We start from the raw sequence: 21,977 nt of genomic DNA on the forward strand, positions 1-21,977 counted from the left end.
ATCAGATTCCCTCTCACACTGGATCTGGATAAATTCCCTACTGATGGCCCCCTTCCCCAGACTCTGCTCCATCACCACTCTGGGCTACCTGATTTTCTGGTCTACACACTGCAGCTTGGCTACATCAAGGCTGGGTTGGTTGGTTGTCTGCCCCTCTTCTAACAAGGGACCTTCCTATCCTCCCACCACACCAGGGCTCAGGACTCAGCCTCAAGGAGAACTCAGCCGGGGTGGGAGTGGGGGCATGGGACCGCACCATTGCTCACACCCTCCAAGTACCCCAGTAATCCCTCAGGCCACTCCTAGTATCTTCATGGATTTTGTTATTTCTAAATCGGTACAAAACTGACAGTGATCAGCTCCGGTGACGAGAGGTAGAAACCGGCCAGACAGCCAGAGAAAATGGGGTGGAGTGAGTCAGGGCATAGGGCCAACTGGTGTTGGGACAAGAGGGCATCAGATCCTGAGGGCCTCTATCTAGGGGTGGGGATGTGGGCATATCTCCCCCAAGCACAAAGGTCCCCATAATTCTTTACCTGGCTCTGTCCCTCCTCAGATTTATCAGAGAAATCTGAGATTCAAGGCAGGCAGGGTCTGGGGAAGTCAGATTGGAGTGGGATGGGGAGATAAGAGTGTTCAGTAGCACAACCTAACCACCCCCCACCCCAGGGCACCGTCTTGCCCACCACCAGCCCCCCAAACCCAACATCCCCTAATCTTGCAGACCACCCAACGCAGGAGGGAATAGAGGGCTGGAACCTGACATCGTGGAAATAAATTTATCCTTTGGGGGATTCCCTCTCCACATTGTGTCGAGAAAAAAAAAAAGTTTTAACCCAGGGGGTGATCTGGCTGTGGGGTGAGGAAGGGGATGAGGGGCACCCGGCAGGGACGGACCATCGAGTTAAGGCTGGAAGGTAGGTTGTTGTGTCTCTGGGGGCTGCTGGGCGGGGAGGTCTCCCTGGAAGGGGGAGAGCTCAGCCTTCTCCTCCTGACTGACTGGGACCTCAACCCTAGGACCCTGATGATGGTCCTTGGGCCACCCACATCCCTCTGCCCTGTGCCGGTGGTGCTGACGGTCCAAAGGCTGGCCTCACAGAGAAGCTGCCAGGATCTGCGATGAGGGGATGAACGAATGAGAGCCCTGTGAACGGAGCTGGGGGCAGGAGGGTGGACCGGAGGGTGGAGGAGACCGACAGCTAAGGACCAACAGACGCTTGGGCAGACGGACACGGGGACAGACGCAGAGCAACGACAGACACACTCTCTGGAGAAGACGGGCGGGGCGGGGGGCACCAAGGCAGCACCTCCCCGGCCCCGCGCTCCCCCCCCCCACCGTCCCCTTGGGCCCTGCGCTAGCTGCAGCCCAAGGGAAGGGCGGCGCCCGGGAAGACCCCGCGGGGAGGGGTGGGGTGGGCCTGCGTCCACCCCTCCCGGTCCCTCCAGGCGGGTCCCTCCCCGCGGTCCCGGGGAGCCCCCCCCTGCCCCCCGTCACATGATGGCGCAGCGGTTGCGGCGCAGCGCGCCCTGGAAGCGCAGGGCGGCGTGCACGTGCTTGCAGCGGGCGCAGCCGACGCTCTTGAGCAGCTCGCTGAAGAGCAGCAGGATGTGCCAGTTGTACTTGGCCGAGCACTCCACGTAGCCGCACTTCCAGGTCTTGCGCACCAGGTGCGACACGTTCCAGCGCGGGATCACGCGGCCGCGCTGCAGGTCCCGCTTGTTGCCCACGATGATGATGGGCGTCTCCGAGGTGCCGATCACCCTGCGGGCCGGGTGGGGGGAATCTCAGAACCCCGCAGTCGCAGTCGGGTCTCACCAGCCCTCCCTTCAAGAAGGGCAGGCTGTGCCTGGCCGGTACTGCTCCGGGCAAGCGCTCAGCCCTCGCGGCACCTGATATTCTCTGATCAGAACAACTGGTCTGTGGGACCCCTGGGTGGCTCAGTGGTTGAGCGTCTGCCTTCAGCTCTGGGCATGATGCTGGGGTCCTGGGATCGAGTCCCACATCAGGGTCCCTGCAGGGAGCCCGCTTCTCCCTCTGCCTGTGTCTCTGCCTCTCTCTCTCTCTCTCTCTCATGAGTAAACAAACAAAATCTTAAAAACAACAACAACAACACTGGTCTAAAATGTGGACCTGGGCAGCCTCGGTGGCGCAGCGGTTTAGCGCCGCCTGCAGCCCAGGGCGTGATCCTGGAGACCCTGGATCGAGTCCCACGTCGGGCTCCCTGCATGGAGCCTGCTTCTCCCTCTGCCTGTGTCTCTGCCTCTCTCTCTAGCTGTGTCTCTATGAATAAATAAATTTAAAAGATAAATAAATAAAAAATAAAATGTTCCTTAAAGGGCAGCCCAGGTGGCTCAGCCGTTTGGCGCCACCTTCAGCCCAGGGTGTGATCCTGGAGTCCCGGGATCAAGTCCCTCGTCAGGCTCCCTGCATGGAGCCTGCTTCTCCCTCTGCCTGCGTCTCTGCCTCTCTCTCTTTCTCTCTCTGTGTGTCTCTCATGAATAAATAAATAAAATCTTAAAAAAAAAATAAAATGTGTTACTATTATTGTCCCCATTTTACAGAGGAGGACACTGAGGCTTGCCTGTTAACTGGCTTAAAGTGATGTGGATGAGTGGCCCTGAGCCTGTGCTCCTAACCACTGCACTAGACCAGCCACCCCATGGTAAGGATCCCAAAGTGGGTTATTAGAAATGGGAAGAGTAACATGGTGTACATGTTTGAATATATGTGCAGGAACAAGAGGGTACCTCACCAATGTCCTCCTCCCCAATCTGGTATACTTTCTGCGGGAAGTGGTTAGCCCTGGGGCACCCACTGAGGTGATAACGGCCATATCCTGGCTCCTCACCTCGTCTCTAGGATCTGTTGGCGGATGGTCTTGACGTACTCAAAGCTGTCAAAGCAGCAGATGTCGTAGACCAGGATATAGGCGTGGACGCTCCGGAGTCCCCTGCAACAGGCGTCTGCCCACTCCTGCAACACCCCCAGTCAGTGCCAAGGTCAGAGCCATCCTGAGGGCTCCCCTTGCCCCCAGCCACCTCCAGCGGGAGACTGACACCTGCCCCGCACCCCAAGCCTCCTACACCCACCCGCCTCCCCAGGAAGCCTGGCCCAGAGCTGAAAGGAGGAGATCAGTGCTGCCGCTCCTGCACCTCCCAGCCAGGCTAGGGCGGATCACCCTGCCTGACCTTCAGAGCCAATGCACTCACTGTCCTGTGCACCTCTGGAGCAGAGATCTGCCTTGTCCCATTTTATTACCCAAACCATTCATTCATTCATTCATCTGACCACTGGGACCTTTGTTCAAATGCAGTTATAAATGCCTGCCTCTAAGAGCCAAGCCCTCTGACCTAGTTGTTGAATCTGCTGACATCCTCTGTCTTCAAGTTTAAATGCTTCCTCCTCCTCCAAGAAGCCTTCCTGCAAGCAGGGGACTACTCCCTTCCTCTCCTGTGTTCTAAGAACCCTTGGGCTATACCTTGGTTAGAGCTGTTTTCATCCCCAGGTCCCTGGTTCTGTTGTGAGCTCCTGGGAGGGTCAGAGCCAGGCCTTCCTCATGTTTACGTACCTCCTTCTCCTCCCCACTCAGTGCCTCCCTACTGTGTTGGCCTTTAGCAGGCTCTTTAACTGCGCTACCCAGGCTAGTCTTGAACCTCACTTGCTCCATGCGGGATCATTACAACACCTGCCTGTGACACTGCCCTTAAACTGCTACCCAAATTGCCCCTTCTGTTTGCTCCACACTGCCCTCAGGGTTGAGAAGGAGAAGGCCAGAGAAAAAGATTGCAACTGGATGCATAGTGGGGGCCGGTGTGGAACAGGGCTCAAGGGCAGCTCCAGGGAGAAAGGGCTTCCTGAATGCTTACGGCAAATTCTCAGGGAAAGGCTGAGTGTACTAAAGAGAAGGTTTCTTAAGAGATTAATTAGCTGATTAACCTTCCAGCAGCTGGCAAACGCAAGAGCAGTTGAAGGCAGCTGGTGTGTTGAAAGAAGGGGTCGCTGAAGTTGGGGATGGTGGAGGTTTCCAAGGACAGAGGGAACCAGGGTCTTCTCCCCTGAGGACCTGAGGCAAAAAACACGGAGGAGCTGCTGCCAACTTATGAGCTACACTGGGGCAGGGGCCAGGCTTGGAGGACCACAGCTGCTTCTCCACCTCAGTGCAGGAATAAAGGAGGAAAGACTCCAGTGGCAGCGGTGGTCAGGCTGGCTCCAGAAAAGCACTTCCCAACTGAAACACTTAGAAGCTACCGCAGTGGATTTCCCCGGGGAGATGATGTGGCATCTTTTCTTCGTGCTGAGTTTTAACTTTGGTGCAGGGGAAAGATGCTGGGGGCAAATTTAAAATTGTCGGGAACCAGGGGCTGGCTTCTCAGCCCAGGGAGGACTACACTCCACCAGATGCGGTGCCCTCTGGGAGCCTGGGACCCCTTTGTGCACAGAGCTCCTCCCCCAACCCACACAAGGAGCAGAGATCAGCAGGGAGTGGGAGGGATGGGGAGAGAGGCACAGAGGCTCCCCAAGTCTTCCAGCTCTCTGCTGGGGAGAGGGGACAGCTGCCAGCCCTTGAGGGCGACAGCCCCACCTTCCCCCCAACATGCTGCCTCCTCCAGGGGACCTTCAGGCTGCCTTCCCTCCCACTGCTCTCTGGAGGCTCCTAAGAGGGAGAGGAGGAAGGTTCCTGATTGTTGGGATTGTGCCTTCACCCCTGATTGAAGGGAGGGAGCAAGAAAGCTCAGCTTGCCTTCCAGCTAGCTCCGTGCAGAGTTCCAGACTGCAAGAAACCACCTTGGGGCTGTGTCAAGACAGAGAAGGAGCCATGGAAACTGAGTCCAGTTCTGAGGACATGGGGGAGTGGAGGGAGGCTCACCCACCTGGGGGCCAACCCTGCATTTGTTGCTTGTTTCTCTAAGCCCAGCTTCCTCTGACAGGAGAGGAGCTGTAGAGGGAGCGGCAGAGGCTCAGACCACCCTCCCAGGCTGCATCTCAGCTGGCATTGGGAGGAGTGTATTTCTCTTTTCAGACAGTGGCCACTGAGATTCTTAGCTTTTATATTTGATCTTTGGGGATGCAGGGTCCTGTCTCAATATGTCTCTGCTCAAAGTCCAGGAGTGAAGTCCTGGACGTCCAGGAGAGTCTAACACTCAGGATCAATCAGGAAGTAAAAGGGCAACAACCCAACAGAAAGATGGACAAAGGCATTAATAGTTGTGTGAAAAAGAAATGCATAAGCCCTTAAACCTATGAAAAGATGCTCAGCTGCAGTCATAATCAGAGAGGCGAACCAAAACTACACTGAGGATACCATCTCTTATCTATCAGATTGTCAAAACTCCAAAAGTTGGACAATACACTCTGATGGAAAGGCTTTAGGGAAACAAGAACTCACGTCTGGTCCTTGAGACAACACAAAACATGCAACTTCCTAGAAAGGGAGGGAAATCTCCCCTTCCAAATCCAGCCACATTCATCCTTTGACCTAGGAATGCCATTTCTGGGGCTAGATTTTACAGATACGCCTCCCTGTGTGCAGAGAGACTATGGACAAGGCTATCAGTGTGCCGTGGCTCAAGACAGCAAAAGTCTGGAAACAATCCACTTGTTCAACAAGAGGGGACTCCATGGAACATCTCTCCAGTGGGTACAGCATAGCCATGCTACTGACAATCAAATACTACCACTCAGGGAAGATCTCCAGGTCATAATCTAAAGCAAAAAGACCAGGTGTAGAACAATTATTTTTCTTCTGTAAGAAAGGGAGTGGAGTAAGAACACATTTTCTTATTTGTCTAAAGAAACTGGAAGTGTGGGAGCACCTGGGTGGCTCAGTGGTTGAGCATCTGCCTTCAGCTCAGGTCATGATCCCGGGGTCCTGAGATCAATTTCCTTATCGGGCTCCCTGTAGGGAGCCTGCTTCTCCCTCTGCCTATGCCTCTCTCTCTGTGTCTCTCATGAAGAAAAGAAGAAAGAAGAAAGAAGAAAGAAGAAAGAAGAAAAGAAAGAAGAAAAGAAAGAAGAAAAGAAAGAAGAAAAGAAAGAAGAAAGAAGAAAGAAGAAAGAAGAAAGAAAAAGAAAAAGAAAAAGGAAGGAATGAAGGAAGGAAAAGAAAAGAAAAGAAAAGAAAAAAGAAAAGAAAAAAAGAAAGAAAAAAGAAAAGAAAGAAAAGAAGAAAAGAAAAGAAAGGAAAAGAAAAAGAAAAGAAAAGAAAAAAAAAGAAAGAAAAGAAAAGAAAAGAAAAGAAAAGAAAAGAAAAGAAAAGAAAAGAAAAGAAGGCAGCCCTGGTGGCGCAGCGGTTTAGCGCCGCCTGCAGCCAAGGGCGTGATCCTGGAGACCCTGGGTGGAGTCCCACGTCTGGCTCTCTGCATGGAGCCTGCTTCTCCCTCTGCCTGTGTCTCTGCCTCTCTCTCTCTGCATCTCTATGAATAAGTAAAATATTAAAAAAAAAAAAAAAAGAAAAGAAAGAGAGGAAGGAAGGAAGGAAGGAAGAAAAGAAGGAATAGAAAGAAAAAGAAAGAAAGAAAGAAAGAAAGAAAGAAAGAAAGAAAGAAAGAAAGAAAAATAAATTGGAAGTGTGAATAAAAAACCATGAGGATGGCCACAGAGTGTGGGGCAAGAATCAGGGTGAAGAGGGCAGGGCCAGGACTGGGATTTCTCTGGGTAACCTTTTACAGTTTGGACCTTTTTTTTTTTTTAACAAAGTTTTTGGATTTTTAAACTGTGTCTTACCTATTCTAAAATTAAAATTAAATTAAAATTAGGGTAGCCCGGGTGGCTCAGCGGTTTAGCGCCGCCTTCAGCCCAGGGCGTGATCCTGGAGACCCGGGATGGAGTCCCAAGTCGGGCTCCCTGCATGGAGCCTGCTTCTCCCTCTGCCTGTGTCCCTGCTTCTCTCTTTCATGTCTCTCATGAATAAATAAAATCTTTAAAATAATAAAATTAAATTAAATCTACAACAAAATGTGAAAAAATAAGCAAAGATCAATGTGCAAGACTAGGATGAGATTTGCATATCCATTTGGGCTGCTGTTCAAGTCTCCTGTGGAGGAGAACCACAGGCCCTGGCTCTGGACACACTGCCCTCTGACCTCACTATTGCCAAGGGGCAGATGTGTGGATCAGGCTTTTGTCTTTGGTGTTGAACTCCCACACCTGGGATGGGACAGACAAGTATCCCAAGACTTGGGCCAGGGTCATCCTGCCTAGAGTTTCTGAGACAGTGCTGAGCCTGAGCCCCTGCACCAGACACTGATGGATCTGTGGTCACAACTGGCCACGCTATGGCCCCTATCTGTCCTTCCAGAGAAACCTCTGAACACCTGGTTAGGGGCTTCCTTAGGTGAGCAACTGTGTCTTAGAGTCGAGCCTCTGCTGGCACCCCATCCCCTGCCAGGCCAGAGGTAGAGGGGAGGAGGAGCTGGTCCTTACAGGCTGGGGGAAGGAGCACCACAAGCCATGGCACTGGGGGCATCTGAATCCAATCCCTGCAGGAAGGGTGCCCAGTGGGCTCTAGTCCTGAGGTCAAGGGGCAGAGCATCACTTAAAGAAAGGCCTTTGGACAAAAGACTGATTGGGGCCTCCAGTCTCTGAGAACACACCTTTCTCTGGCCCTGGCTTTTTCTTCTGCTGTCCCTTCTACAGACGCCATGGGTGTGACCATGAGTTAGCTCCTTGAGAGTCACCTGCATATCTGTTTTGCGGGCCATTCCATCCTGGTCCCACCCACCACACACTGAATGCTCATTAAATATGTGTTGAATAAAGCAGCACACAAACAATGGCTCTGAGCAGAGTGGCCCATGGTGTGGCACGGAGCCCTTGGAACCCTGGGATGGGGACAGCGCTGGAGCCCAGAAAGGGTGGGAGTCCAGCTTCTCCCCCATGCCTCCGTTCCCCTCCCCGGCCGGCCCTCCAGTGGGCCCTCCTACCTGCAGCGTGTTGACAGGGAAGGTGCTGATGGGCGGGAAGTCGAGGATCTGGAGGTCGTGCACGTGGCCGTTCATGACGACAGCAGGCAGGTAGAGGCGTCGGGCGGTGGTGGGCACGCAGGCCTCGCTGAACTCGTTGTACAGGAACTGGCGCACGATGGCACTTTTGCCCACGCCTCGAGCCCCCAGCACGGCCACCCGGTAGGTGGAGACCATGCCTCCCGCCCCGCTCCGCCACCGCGTCCTCGCCGCTGCCTGGGGCTCCCCTGGGCTGCATATTCCAGGGGCTGGGGGCTCAGCCACCGTCAGGACCCACCATTGCCCCTGCTTGCCCTGGGCCCTCTGCGGCCTCCACCTGGACTGTGGAGACAAGAGGTGGGCTTGGTGGGCCTGCTTTTCTCTGGATCTGTCCTATACCTCCCCACCTTGGGGACTTGGCTGAAGCTGTCACTACCCCTTGGCATGCCTTTCCTTTCCCAGGACATCCAGCTCCAGCTGTCCAGAGTCCCTCCATCCTCCCTTCTCCTTTCCTTCCCCTCTCCCCCTTTGCCCCTGCAAAGTGGGAATCGCTCTTTCCTGTATTATGGCCTGACTTTTGGTCAGGTCTGACCCCCACCCCCCAGCCAAGGCAGGCTGCAGAGCAGAGTGGGAAGCACACTAGATTTGTTCCACCCAAGCTTTCACACAGAGCCCTGGGCGGGGGCGGAGGAGCCAAGTCCAGTGTGTCTCAAAGGAGGCATTCCCAGCATTCTGAGGAGAGAGTTCTTTATCTGGCAGGATATTTTACATCCCTGCTGCCAGGAGGTACCTGCCAGCAGCAGAGTCTGGTCACTACTACGATGACCAAAAACACCTCGTTTCCAAATACCCCCCTCCCCCCGGGTTGAGAACCCTGGACCAGATGACCACTTTGGCTCTGAAGCATACCACTTGTTGAGCAAAAAATGCTAGCATTCCCACGTGGTTAGCCACAGTCAATACAGTATCCCTCAAGGATAGAAGGTATTTCCACTTGAGAGAAGACTCGGGAGGGACACGGCTGGTAAGAGCAGTGACTCCCACAACATTGCAGTACCTCTGACCCCCAAGTGTAGTGATTCTAGCTGGTGACTGCCTCCACGCCAAGGGCTGTGTCTCATCGCCTGAGCTCAGAGGGCCTGGCACACAGCAGGTGCCCAGGAAAGGGCTGCCACAGGGTTGGACTTTGCTGCGGGTCCATCACCTCCTTGCTCGCTCAGTTTGAGTGACTCTAGAGTTTAGGTATAAGCCCCAGCTATGATGATTCCTAGCTGTGGTCAGTGGGCCGACCACCTGCCCAATCTGAGCTATGCTCTGCATATATAAGGTGGGTAATTAACTCCTATTTCTGAGATAATCCAAGAAAACCTCCTAACCACTGCCTTCTTCTTTTGTTGGGGATGGTGACCAGGGAGGCTAATACATGCCTGAGACTTCCTGTCCAGGGACTGTTAGCAGGAGGGTGACAACAGTGCCTACTACGTGGGCCCAGGGCAGATGGGTTTGCTGGATTCAGACAGGGCCACGCTTTTGTGTGTGTCTTCTCTTTGGATGCATGTTCTTTCCATATGTGCACAGTTCACAGCTGAATGGCCTTCAGTCTGGCCTGGCTCAGAAAATCCAATCCATGGGGTAGATGTACATACAGCATAGTAAAACCCAGGGTAGGGTCTGAGATGAGACCCACCAAGGTCGGATTCCCAGCTCTGCCACTTAAAGTGTGGCCTTAGGCAAGACACTTTATAGGGCGTTGTGACGCCATCAAAGAGATGTCATGAGAGTATAGCCCAGTGCCCACAACAGTAGGTGTTCAATTAACAGTGGCCACTGTTAGGTACAGGGGTCCTTTGTCCATCTAAGGTCTTGTAAAACTTCAATGGGACTCCTAGCAATCCCAGGATGGGTCTTATCCACTGTTGCTCACGTACATGTAGTGTGGTGTGTATGTGTGTGTATGAGAGAGAGAAAGAGAGAGAGAGAGAGAGAGAGAGAGAGAGAGAGAGAGAGACTCTTCTCCCTGTTTTATTGAAGGTAAAACTGAAACCCAAAATCAGAGACTGAGAGAAGTGGAGACCACAGAGCCAGCTGAGCTATCAACTAAGACTAGGACCCTGGTTTCCTTTCTGCCCCACGTGGTGTCCTTTCCCCAACAGGTGTTTATCCACTTCTATGGGCTTCCCACTGGGGTAAAGACTGTTCCCTCCTCCCCATAAATTCCTGCAGGCCCCAGCCCCCTCGGGCATCCCTGGACACTGGCGGCTTGGCGGGGAGCCTCAGCTGGGTTAATTACATAACCAGCACAAGCAGGTGGAGAGGAAGAGAGGGCAAGGAATGCAAGAAGAGCCCCCCACGTCTCTCTGGGTGTGTCAGCTTAGAGGTATCTAGGATGTGTCCTACCTGCAGATTCTCCCGGACGCCACACTCCCTGCGCAGAAATCAACCCTTTCTGGAGAATAGGTGGGAAATAAACGGGGCATCGCCCTAGAGCCAGGGAGGAGATGCAAGGGAGGCCACGGAGCTGGGGCCAGCCGCCTGGAACTCACCAGGCCCGAGCGTGGCCCTGAGCCTGACTCGGAGGTGATCCTGCCCCCTCCCCTCCCTCTTCTCAGGCAGAGATCCCGGGTCTAAGTGCCTATTAACCCGGCGTCCCTAGCTGGGTGTGGACTGAAGGGGGCTGTCCCAAGACTGGAGAATCGGGGCCCAGCCCCCTGGGCGCTGCTCCCGGAGGCCTGCGCTCTGCAGTGAGTCTGCAGACAGCGCCCGGCCGCAGACCCGGACACCCTGGGGCCCAAGCCTTCTCGTCCCCTCCCTCCGGCCTGGACACGCTGAGTCCTGCCCCAGACTGGCGGCCCGGCTCTGCGGTCCCACGGGCCGAGTCACACGTCTGCCCGCTGTCTGTCCCCGCACGTTCGCGTGGGGGTGGGCGGGTGGGGGCGTCGGAGGACCTGATTGGTGGGAGTCTGGGGGATGCCGGAGCCCCGCCGCTCTCCGCCTCCAGCACCTTGCAGGCACCCCCAGCTCCCGCCCTCACGTGGCCGCCCCGCGCCGCGTCCCCGCCGGCCCGCGGGCCCCCCGCCCCCCGCGCCCCGGCCCCGGCCCCGCCCGCCGCCCCTCCTCCCGCCGCTTACCCGGGGCCGTCCTAGCTGCCCCCGGCCCGGGCCGGCCGGCCTGCGGGGCCGCGCTCCCCCCGGGCTCCGGCGCTGCCCCCCGGCTCCCCGGCCCGGGGGGAGGGGGGTGGGGGCGCCCCCGGCCGCCCGGCCGGCGCAGGTTCAGCGGCGGGCGCGCAGGGCAGGTGCGGGCGCCGAGGGGGCAGGAAGGCTCCAGCGCAGCTCTCGCTCCGGAGCGCGCCGCCCGCTCGCGCCGGCAGGAGGGAGGCGGCGGGGAGCGCGGGGCGGGGCGGGGCGGGGCGGGGAGCGCGGGGCGGGGCGGGGAGCGCGGGGCGGGGCGGGGAGCGCGGGGCTGGCGGCGGGGCGGGGCGGGGAGCGCGGGGCGGGGCCGGCGGCGGGGCGGGGCGGGCTGGCGTTCCGCTGGGTCCCTGAGCCCGACACGTTCGCTCGCGCGCCCCTGGACGAAATCTTCCGAACCCCGAGCCTCCACTTGATTGGTGGGACTCACCCCGACAGATTTTTAGCTCCCGACTCACCCCGACAGATTTTTAGCTCCCCCAGGAGGGGGGGGAGGCCCTGGAGCCTTTTGCTTCACCGCAGCCCTTCCCCCGCACCCTGCCGCCCACCCCCCCCGCCCAGCTTCTCTCGCCAGAAGTCCCTCGAGCGCGCGGCCCGGCGGGCGCCCCTGCGTGCCCCGCGCTCGGCCCCCTGCGCCCCGCCCGGCCGCCCCGCGCGCCTGGAGCACGGGGCGCAGCGTGGCGGCTCCCGCACTTCGCCGCAGCGGTGCGAGAAGGGCAGAGCGGGCCAGCCGCCGAGCACGGCTTCTCTCCTGCCAACCGACGACCCCCACCCGCCTAACGCGACTGCTCCCCTCCGCCCTCCAGACCCGGAGGTCCGCCAGGGGTGCGGGCATAGGCACCTGGGCCTTTATTCCAGAACCAGCGGCTCCAGCGGCGTTCCCCGTGGATAGCTAGCATTCAGCGTGCCGGACACCGCGCCCCAAGCTTTGCCTGCGACCTCAGATTTAATCTTCACAATTCTACGAGGCTGATCTTATAGATGAGATAGTGGAGGCTGGGAGGGCCCAGTTACTGGTCTTAGGGCAAAATTCGGAATACAAAGATGGGATCCCTACTTGGGCGGCCCTCCCAGCCCAAGGGGGAGAAGCAGACCCAGCAGCACCAATTCTGTGTAGCTGAAAAGCCAAGGTTCTGGGTGTGCGGGGGCGGGGGGGGGGCTGAGGGAGGGGCCCAGCTAGTTAGAGGAGTGGGAGGCCTCAGGGGAGGCAACTCTGAAAGGAAGGAGTTTTGAAAGTAGTGGATTTGGGGCTTTGGGTGTGAGGGAGGTTATGGGAGAGGAGGGCTGCAGGTGAGAGAAGGTGGGAGCAGGTACAGGGGTTTGGGAAGGGAGTCCACCGGGGTGGGGGGATGCTCCTGAGAGGAGGCAGGGAGGGGCATTGAAGTGAGGTCTCAAAGTCCGTGGTTGCTGTTTAAGGAGTTTGGACCTAGCCTCTGTGCTGGATCAGAAGGCAGTGAAGGGTTTTGAAGCAGGGCAGCTAAGTGGCCAGAGTTGCTGTTTAGTTACCTGCAGGACAGGGAGAAGGAAGGGGGAGCTCAGAGCACTCTTCCGAGTTTCTTACCCCTGGGACCCAGCATTCTCCACTATGACTTTCTATTACTTTCTAGACTTTCTATTACTCGTGGGCTCAGGATTCCTCACAGAGCCAGTTTCCTCCTCCCTTTGGGCTCTGGCATTTTGGGCATGTTCCCAATTGTTCCTCCTCCCTCTCCCATCAAGACAGAAAGCGTAGTGGTTATGAGCCTGGGCCTCAGAATGGGACAGATCTGGATTTAAATCCTGGCCCTACTACTTAACTACGTGACCGTGACTGAAGGCACATGACTTGAACTATCCTAACTCTATTACCTTATTTGTAAAGTGGAGATGTGATCAGGTGTGCTCAAGGGCATAAAGGAGTTACAGGTGTACAGAGTTCTTATGGCGCTGCCTGACTGTAGGAAGTCTCAATGTGTGGCCTTAATTTTTTCGTGTCTTTTTAAAAGACATAGTCATTCATATGGGAGGTTGGACACCAACTCGGGAAAGCGTTTCCATTTATTCTAGGGGGGCTCCTAGGGCATTGGGGTGGGGTATGAGAAGGAACAGGGCAGCGGCTAGAAGCAAATACAGGGCTGAGAAGGATATGGCTTCCTCCCAGAAGAATTTGCAGGGAGAAATTGGGAGTTTATGGACCCTTGTGGGGTCAACAACAGGGTCACTGAGAGCTTTTCCTAACTTGACTGAATTGTCCAGGGCACCGTCCATCCTCCATTCTGTCTCAAAATCATTAATGCTTACTCTGCCCAAGGATCTCAGACTTTATGTTTACTCCCCTGGCCATCACCCTACATTGTTCTACTTCAGCCCAAAGTGGACTAGAAGTACAAATTGTGCAATATTCACACTCATACCTTGGTGCCAGGCTTCCCAAAAGCTTCTGCTAGGAGAACACAAAGCCATAGGTTAATTATGGGATTTCATCCTTGCCTTCAGTGGTAGGTCATTTAAAACATTATTTTTATATAAAAAACAAGCAGCCACGGTATTAACATAAAATGCAAAATATGCCTGCATTTAACATTCGGCTAAGTCATTTTGGTTTGAGTCACTTTGGGCTAGAACTTACACCAAAGAGGCCTGCTCACTCTATCATTACAATTACTTTGGTGAAAAAGTTTGAGAGGCCCTGTCTTTAGGTCTGTGCCCTGTCTTAAGCCTCACGTGGCTCTGGCTCAGCTGGGGATGCCTGAGGTACAAGCGGAGACTCTGGGAGAGCACATGTGTAGGTCTACTTGCAGCATCTGAGGCCCAGACACCCAAGTGGGTCAGAAGAAACAAAGACCATGTGCTCCACCCCTGCATCCCATCACAGCTTGAAAACCCCACTGAGCTTTCAGAGGCTGTAGGACCAGATTTTGGAGCCTAAGACCGGAAGTGGAGAGTGAATGAACCGATGGAGGGAAAGCCAGAGGCTGGATGTGAACATCCTCCTCTAATACCTATATGGTGGGAGATGCTGCTGAGCAGTTCTCTGGGTCCCAGAGTGCTGGGGCAGTCCTGTTTCAAAGCAATACTTCAGGAGACTAAGTACATTTGGATCCAATCAACCCCCAAATCAGCCTTCCCCTTGTTGGCAGCATCAAGAATGGCAGGGCAAAAAGCTAAATGAGAAACTGAGATGGCAAGTTTGCAGCCAACTCGGAAACTTTTCAAGAAACATCCTTGTTGCTAATAACATGTCTGGGGGCTGGCTGGGATTCTAGGATTAGTGCTCAGGAGATAGAAACGGGTAACAACGGGGGAGGTGTGATCTTTCCAAAGTGCCACACCAGGTATTAAAATAAACAGGCTCTTGCCTCCTGGAGCTGGGGGTGGCAGGGAAAAGAAATCTGGGTCCAAGCAAAATCAGAAAAAGCATCAATGCATGAGGTGGGAGTAGAAAAGCTCAAACCCGGGAGTCCTCAACTGTTTTCAGGCTTCAGAAACAACGTACCTGAGATTTCAGTATTTCCTAGTTGCTATTCCGGGGCTGAGAAGGATGGTGCAAGGGAAGGTCAAAGTCTGCGGGTCAGCGTGCTCTGCTTTTAGTTCTACAGACTTGTAACTTAGGGGGCCTAGCAGGTCGGGCCATTGGCCTGGTGGAGGGCGGGGAGGGCCTGTTACAGAACTTTCAGTAGAACTAAAAGGGAAATCTGTAGCGTCTTGGGGTAAGGACACACACAGGGAGTCAAAAGATGTGAGTGGCTCTGCCACACCTCACCTGGAAGATGGGGATAATGCCGGATTCATGGGGTAGGCAGGTATCATGGGCATAAAAAGTGCTTTACCATTTTTCCTTTATTTTCCAGTATGTTTCCGGGTCACTGGCATTTTATTTGGCAACTTAACTTTTTTCTTGGTTATTTTTAAAAACTGAAGTATAGCTGACATACAATATATCCGTTTCAGGTGTACAAGAGTGATTTGACAATTATGAAATATTCACCATGTATGTGTAGTTACCCCGTCACTATGCAAAACTTTCACATTATTGACTGTATTCCCTATGCTATTCACCCCCATGACTTATAACCAGAAGCTTGTACCTCTTAATCCTCTTCGCCTATTTCACCAAAACTCCCCACCATCCCAGTGCTTTAGCATTTTTCCACCTGTTACAGGAACACCAGCATTCCTTTAAAAGTAAGTAGGCAAACAGGTATGTCTTTCGCAGACAGTTGAGGTTCAGCTGCGCAGTAGAAACACCTAAGGAGTTTTTTTTTTTTTTTTTTTGAAAGTAGAAGCAGGGGGTGTGGGGCAGGCAGGAGAAGCAGACTCCCTGCTGAGCAGGGAACACAACTGAGTGACTTCGGGGCTCAATCCTAGGACTCTGGGATCTTGACCAAAGCGGAGAGAAGAGGCCCAATGGACAGCCAGCCAGGCACCCCCTGAGTTTTTTTAAATGCAGATTTTCCCCAGGTCCCGCCCTGGCCTGGCTGAGCAGAAATCATCAGCCTTTGAAACCTGATGTGGTATTAATATGTATATAAGAGTTGAGTGTCTGTGGGGATGCCTGGCTAGCTCAGTCAGTGGAGCATGGTACTCTTGATCTCAGGGTTGCAGGTTTGAGCCCCATGTTGTGTTGAAATTAAAATCTTAAAAAAAAAAAAAAGAGTTGAAAGCCTCTGCCCTGAGAGTTTGCCCCACCTGACATCATTCTTAGTTGGTGAATCCAGAGAAATCTTTAGAAGGCCCGTCTTTCTTAATTTCTTTAACCTTGAACCTCAACAAAGACCATCCTGGCCCCACTATTTCCCAAGTGTCATTCCTGTTACAGCTTGAACTAACTGCAATTCAGCAACATGGTGACAACTAAAAAGTTGCTGGCTCCCAAAGACCATTCTTTCATGGAGCTTGGACATCCAAGTAATAAAAGCAGCTACTGTCCTGCACACCTAAATGTTGAACACTGTGCAAAGCAGCTTACATACATTTACTCTAGTGGGGACAGGTCCGAGGACTAGTTTAAGGGCATCTTGGTGTTGGATCCCTCTGCCTCCTTCTCACACTCCAGGTTGTGAGACTTCAGAGGCTGTTGCTCATCAGAATCTAGGGAGGGGCCTCTATCTTGACAACACCTGGGTCTTCTGTTCCTGAGACCTACCTGCAATGTAGGTGACTAGACTTAAACTCCTAGGAAAGCTTGCTTTCAGGCACTAATTCTATTCACTTGAGGGCACCTGAGTGGCTCAGTGGTTGGGCATCCGCCTTTGGCTCAGGTCATGATCCCAGGATCTAGTCTCACATTGGGCTCCCTGAGGGGAGCCTACTTCTCCCTCTGTCTGTGTCTCTGCCTCTCTCTGTGTCTCTCATGAATAAATAAAATTTAAAAAAAAATTCTATTCACTTGGGAACATTTGAGCCCTGAGTCCAGGTCCCAGAGGCTTTTATACATTTCAAGATGAATCATCCTGGGTAGTAACAGGAAACTGGTGAGTAGCTCTGCTGTGCTGCTTCTGCCCCTGGGACTACGTGCCTAGGACCCTAGCAGGGAATCCAGACTGGCTCCTGTGAGCAATTCCTGCCTGTGGTGGTGGTGGTGGTGATATGGGGCTTTGTTAACAGGAGCCTCCGCAAGGTATAGGATTCTTCCTCATGTCAATCTTAATTCTATTTGGCTAAATCCCTGGGAGGGTTGGGCAGCCAGAAAAAAAAGTTCTAGTAGTATGGTTATTATTGCCCTATCCCTTTTCTGGGCAGCAGTGTTGTGCCCTAGAGTGTCAGTTCTGGGAAAAAAAATACATACCACAAACTTCATTTTGTGTAAATGAGTTTATTGACGAAGACACAAGGTCAAGCTTCCCCCCTGACCCCCACCCGCCCCAAGAACAGATCCCAACAACCAAAGAATGATAAGCATTCTTAGGTCAACATTTACCCCTCCCACTCCCAGTTTCTCTCCAGAGTCCCAAGCTTCACAACACAGACACACAAAACAGGCTCGGGTGAGGACACTCAGGGAATCTCTGACCAGCAAGAGTTCTGGGCATGTGTGTTTCCCTGCCCTTTGTATGACACCAGCTGATGTTACAAAAAGACACACTGAGGCAGAGAAGAGGAGAATGGAGGGCCATCTCCCCTCGGTCTCCCCACTTCGGCCGAGCTCGGCACGGGCCAAAAGGGAAGCTGCAGTGGAGGCAAATAGGTGCTGTCTCTTCAGGAGATAGGTCCTCTTCCTTGGAGCAGAATCCCTCCCTAAGCGCTCAGGGGTGCAGTGGGAGGCAGCTTCCCCAAGGCATGAAGAATTCCCAGATTGGCTCAGTCAGGTGAGCTGAGAATAGCAGCTGTTACCCATCGCTGCTGGGGGTTGAGAGAAGCCCCATTTCAGGGGCAAAGGGACACACTCTGGTATAAAATTGTGTTGTCTGCTTAGCTGACACATACACTTCCTTGTGGAACTAGTTTGCTCTGAGATGAGAACATGGTATTTGTAGTGTGAACCTTCTTCACTGCCTGTATCCATCCGATTCCATGAATGATTTCCCAACCAGGAAACCGTCAACCTGCTTTTCCATTCGACACACAACCAATCTACCCACTCCCAACATATATTTCCTGTGCTACTTCCTATTCTCCACGTGGTTCAGGGTAGGTGAGTGCAGGAAAGAGTTCCTCACTTCTCCCCCATATCCCTACCCCAGTCATTCTTCTTGTGGAGTCTCAAGGCTTTAGAAAACTGCTTTGGGGGTGCCCATTCCCTCCAACCTCTATAACTGGTATGAATCAGGGTTATTTCAGACATGACCGGGCTGTGGGGTGGTTTCTGTTCTTGTTTTCTAGGATTCTTCCTCTTGGACTCACTCTGAGGTCTGAGTCAATGTGAGGCCTGTGGGCCCCAAAGTGCCTCTGACTTGTGTGGGCCATCCGAGAAGAGCAGTGGTGTTCATAGACCTGAATACTGGGTACTAGGCAATGTGATAAATGCCCAGAGATGTAATCGTGTGAACACCGCTGAAGAGTTGGTGCTTTGGGCACAAAGCATTCTTTGAAAAAACACACCCAAAGTGTTAAGGAAGGAGACTTCACATCTCCCAACCTTCGGAGAGAGGTCAAGAACTGCCTGACCCTCCAAGATGGTCTCAACTGCCATAGAGCCTAAGGAACAAGGCAGATCAGAGAGCTAAAGGGATAAAGTGAGTCTGTGACCTCTCTAAGCTCACTTCATCTCTGCACCCACCCTGCTGGCCTCAAGAACTGGGGCTCTGGGAACATGTGGGGAAATATTTAGCTACTCTCTCACTCTGGCATCTGGGTTTACCCTCCAGTAATTGAAGATACTCTGATGCCAATGAATGGAGTGCCAAAATCAGTACGGAGTGTGAGAAGAGTCACAAAAAAGCAGGCACAGAGAAGGCAAGAGAAAGGCATTGAAGAAAGGAAAATTAGTGAGACACTCCTGTAGTGAAAACAACATTGATGGGAATTTAGGAGACCCAGTCCCAGCCCTCTGCTTTGCTACTCACCAGCTAAAAGGCCACAGGTAGTTAACATCTTTTTTGCCTTTTGTCTTTTTCCATTTTAGGAAAAACAGGGTTGGATAAGTTAAAGTCTGTTTCAACTCTAAAACCATGATTTTAGATCTGAATTGGACCTGAGAATTAAATTAAATCCAGGGGAGGGAGAGGGGACAGCACATTTTGGTTCCTGTTCCCAATCTCTACTCAAATTCCTTGATCAGTGTTATCTGCAGGTTAGATTGAGGAAAAGGAATGCAGTAAGTTCTAGTTTCTCTCAGCTTTAGTGCCGATGGGCCCTACCTATTTCCTGCACCTTAAAACACCATTCAAGGAAGACCACCATTCCTGACTGCAGAGCTATCAACTGAGATGGTAATAGGTAGGGTAGGGAGAGTCACATGGAAAGAGTTTGAGGAGGGGATATAGAAAAAAAAAAAAAGTGAAGACCAAAATGAGCAGGGCCAGAGCTGCCACAGATAAGAGAAGCACAACCAGCATAGGCAAATAACTGCATCTCTTCCTCCAGGATTATGTGGTTAATGATGGCCAGCTGTTTAAACACTTTCTACCAGGTACATTATTCCCTCCATCTCTCATATGTACAAAAATATAAAACGATAAAGTGCAGTTTATGTTTCAGTGACACTTTTCCTTGCTTTAATATTTTTTGTCTTTTTCTGCTTTTGAAATGAGCTCTCAATGACAAAATCTGAAACTACTCTCAGAAATGCCAGCCACCGGCAGGTTATGAAGAAGCTCACAGGTAAGGACAGAGCAGCGGCAGGGGGCAGGAGGTGGGAAGTGACAGAAGCAGTGGTTACAAACGTTCACAGGAAGCTAAAACTATCCACAGCTTGTGCCCTAATGTTAGCACAGGTTAGACTAGTCACTACCTTGGTGGGTGGCCTCAGTGTGTTTGGGTTCAGATTCTATGAGGCAAGACGATTTCTTCCAGTTAAGAATTCTTGGCTTGCACCGATCGCGGGGCGGCTGGAGGGCACCAGACCCGTCTGTTAGTTTTTCAAAATGCTGTCGTAGACCTGATAGATATACTGAGAGACTTCAGGAGCTCTACACTTCAGCGACAGCTGTTAGGAGGAAAAGGAGAAGATTAGCATGGAGGCTGGCATTAGTTCAAAAGATATCCCACCCTCAGTTCAAGGAAATCTCCTGATTCAAAGAGAGGAGCTTCCATCAGTCAGAAGCTAAACGAGGAGATTCTGTTAAGAAGTTCTGTGGTTTTCAGTTTCCAATTCAATCAATGTCATGTTGTACTATGTCTTCTACCTACGTTCTCAGCACGTCTATGAGGTTGGGAACCATCCATACTAAAAACATCAAAGTAGGGGAATAGCTGCTCCAGTGCTCTGCTAATAGTCACAGGGTTGTTACCAAACAAGAAGGGAAGGGCTAAACCTTAACTTGTTGATGGTCACTTCCACTACCTGCCCCAGTCTCTCACTCAGACAAGGATGGTTATCTCAGTCCCAGTTCAGGAGGATGTAAAACCAAGTAAAATAAAAGTGAGGTACATCCAAGATACCTTTCTGTATTACAATGAGGATGCAAACAAACATGTTATGAAAGGAAAACAAGAACACAGAGAGACTCAGTATAAGCAGACAGCAGTTCATGGCAACAGCTTCCTTATTTACTCACTGCCTCATTGAAAAGGCAAATCATATACTCCTGGTGTCACTCCTCTGCCACCTCTCTTCTTCTAGTCTCACAATTACCAAATCAAGATGAAAACATTTTTTTTAAAGATTTTATTTATTCATTCATGAGACACACACACACACACAGAGAGAGAGAGAGAGAGAGAGAGAGAGGGGCAGACACAGGCAGAGGGAGAAGCAGGCTCCATGCAGGGAGCCTGACATGGGACTTGATCCTGGATCTCCAGGATCAGGCCCTGGGCTGAAGGTGGCACTAAACTGCTGAGCCACCTGGGCTGTCCAAGATGAAAACATTTAAAAAGATTTTAATGTTACACATTGAGGTTTTCACTGTGTGGGTCCATGAGAACAAAACTTAAACCTAGACTTGAAATCCTTGATTGTATCAGAGTAGGCAAAATATTTTTAAAAATAACATAATAGTAGATGCATGTAAACTTCCTTTAGAACCAGAAAATATAACATCTGCTTTCTGCATTGCTGACACTGTTGTCCCTATCTATTAGGGGAGACAGGCAAAACTTGTCTTTAATGATATAGCACTATGAGATTTTAGATTATTTTACCTCTTTATTATCAGAGATACCAGATGATTTCACACAGTACAAAAGGTGAGAATATTTTTGGCAAAAATATAAAAATATTGGTCAGCTCCAAATTTCATGAAAAAAAAAACTCACATCCTCAAAATTTAAAGTCAAACTTAAAAAATGCAAAAAAAAAAAAAAAAAAAAAAAAAAAAACCACCCCATGGTGCCTGGCTGGCTCAGTCAGAATAGCATGTGCCTCTTGATCTTGGGGTTGTGAGTTCCAGTTCAACCTTAGGCACAGAGGGAAAAAAAGGGGGGAGGGCAAAAAACCAAACAAAGAACATCAAAAAAGGCTCTATTATTTACAGCTTTAATATTCAGTCTCTAATGCACTTCCAAAGTTGCTACTTGACATTAATCAAGAAAGCAATTCTGACAAATATAAAAACAAAACAAAAAAGCACCCCCCCCCTCCACGGAGCCCAAACTCTCAAAAAAAGCCCCAACTAATTTAAGAGTATAAATATGCACAGAAAACAGCTCCCTATTTGGTCAAAGTTGCAGCTATAGGCATGTCCCTGACTTTCAAGCTCTCTATAGAATAGGCAATTCTGTACCTCTTCCTCCACAGCCTCTCTGCTGTCAATGTTGTGGAAAGTTCTTGTGGGAGAGTAAGTGGTTCAGAGGAGGAGGAGGAGAAGAGGAAGCTAAAACGAGTAAGAACAGCCTATGGTAGTTAACTCCCAGACTAAAGAGCGGTGGTTCCTCTCCTCCAAATATTTTTTTCCACATTCTTTGTAACAATACTTGAAGATCTACCAGTTGGGAGACTGATTTTTTTTTTGGTGGGGTCCATGAGCCCAATCTGCCAAGGCTAGCACTAGGACAGGGGAGTCATCATGGATCGATTATGCCTGGATCGGAGTTTCTGCTGCTCTTTGGGGTGGGGCAGATGGGCGTGATGAGGAAGAATCAATCAATCTCTCCCTTTCCCTCCCCTTGTATCATATCATACTCCCCTCCCTAAGCCATGCCAATCTTTAACAAAGGGTCAGGTTTCGACTTAAACTTATCCTTTGCTTTCCAACTAGTATAACGAAGACAAGCTAGAATGAATTTTTTAAAAAGAAAGAAAAAGCATTTTGCTAAATCCTGAAGAAAGTA

The 21,977-nt window shown here is 51.8% G+C and overlaps 2 protein-coding genes across 5 annotated transcripts in view; both read right to left on the bottom strand.

The window, feature by feature from the left end:
* Positions 1-1,062: 1,062 nt before the first annotated feature.
* On the bottom strand, positions 1,063-12,228 carry RASL10B (RAS like family 10 member B). 3 transcript variants are annotated; one of them, XM_072747693.1, is made up of 4 exons: positions 11,968-12,228; positions 7,924-8,283; positions 2,850-2,974; positions 1,063-1,762 (listed from the first exon to the last, which is right to left on the bottom strand). In XM_072747693.1, the coding sequence occupies exons 2-4, from the start codon at positions 8,137-8,139 to the stop codon at positions 1,492-1,494; spliced, it is 612 nt and encodes a 203-aa protein (XP_072603794.1). In that variant the 5' UTR covers positions 8,140-8,283; positions 11,968-12,228; the 3' UTR covers positions 1,063-1,491. The 3 variants fall into 3 exon arrangements, with proteins under 3 accessions (XP_072603794.1, XP_072603793.1, XP_025851913.1); XM_072747692.1 differs by lacking the exon at positions 11,968-12,228 and adding an exon at positions 11,070-11,241; XM_025996128.2 differs by lacking the exon at positions 11,968-12,228 and having other exon boundaries at positions 7,924-8,557.
* A 4,676-nt stretch (positions 12,229-16,904) lies between these two features.
* The window catches only part of AP2B1 (adaptor related protein complex 2 subunit beta 1), a 133,894-nt gene continuing 128,821 nt past the window's right edge, over positions 16,905-21,977 (bottom strand). For both annotated transcript variants that reach the window (XM_025996131.2, XM_025996129.2), the window contains one exon: positions 16,905-19,692. In XM_025996131.2, coding sequence (XP_025851916.1) covers positions 19,618-19,692 — 75 coding nt within the window. In that variant the 3' untranslated portion in view covers positions 16,905-19,617. The remainder of the gene's footprint in view (positions 19,693-21,977) is intronic.

The sequence above is a fragment of the Vulpes vulpes genome, chromosome 2 (genome assembly GCF_048418805.1).
Source record: "Vulpes vulpes isolate BD-2025 chromosome 2, VulVul3, whole genome shotgun sequence".
In the NCBI taxonomy this organism is placed as follows: Eukaryota; Metazoa; Chordata; class Mammalia; order Carnivora; family Canidae; genus Vulpes; species Vulpes vulpes.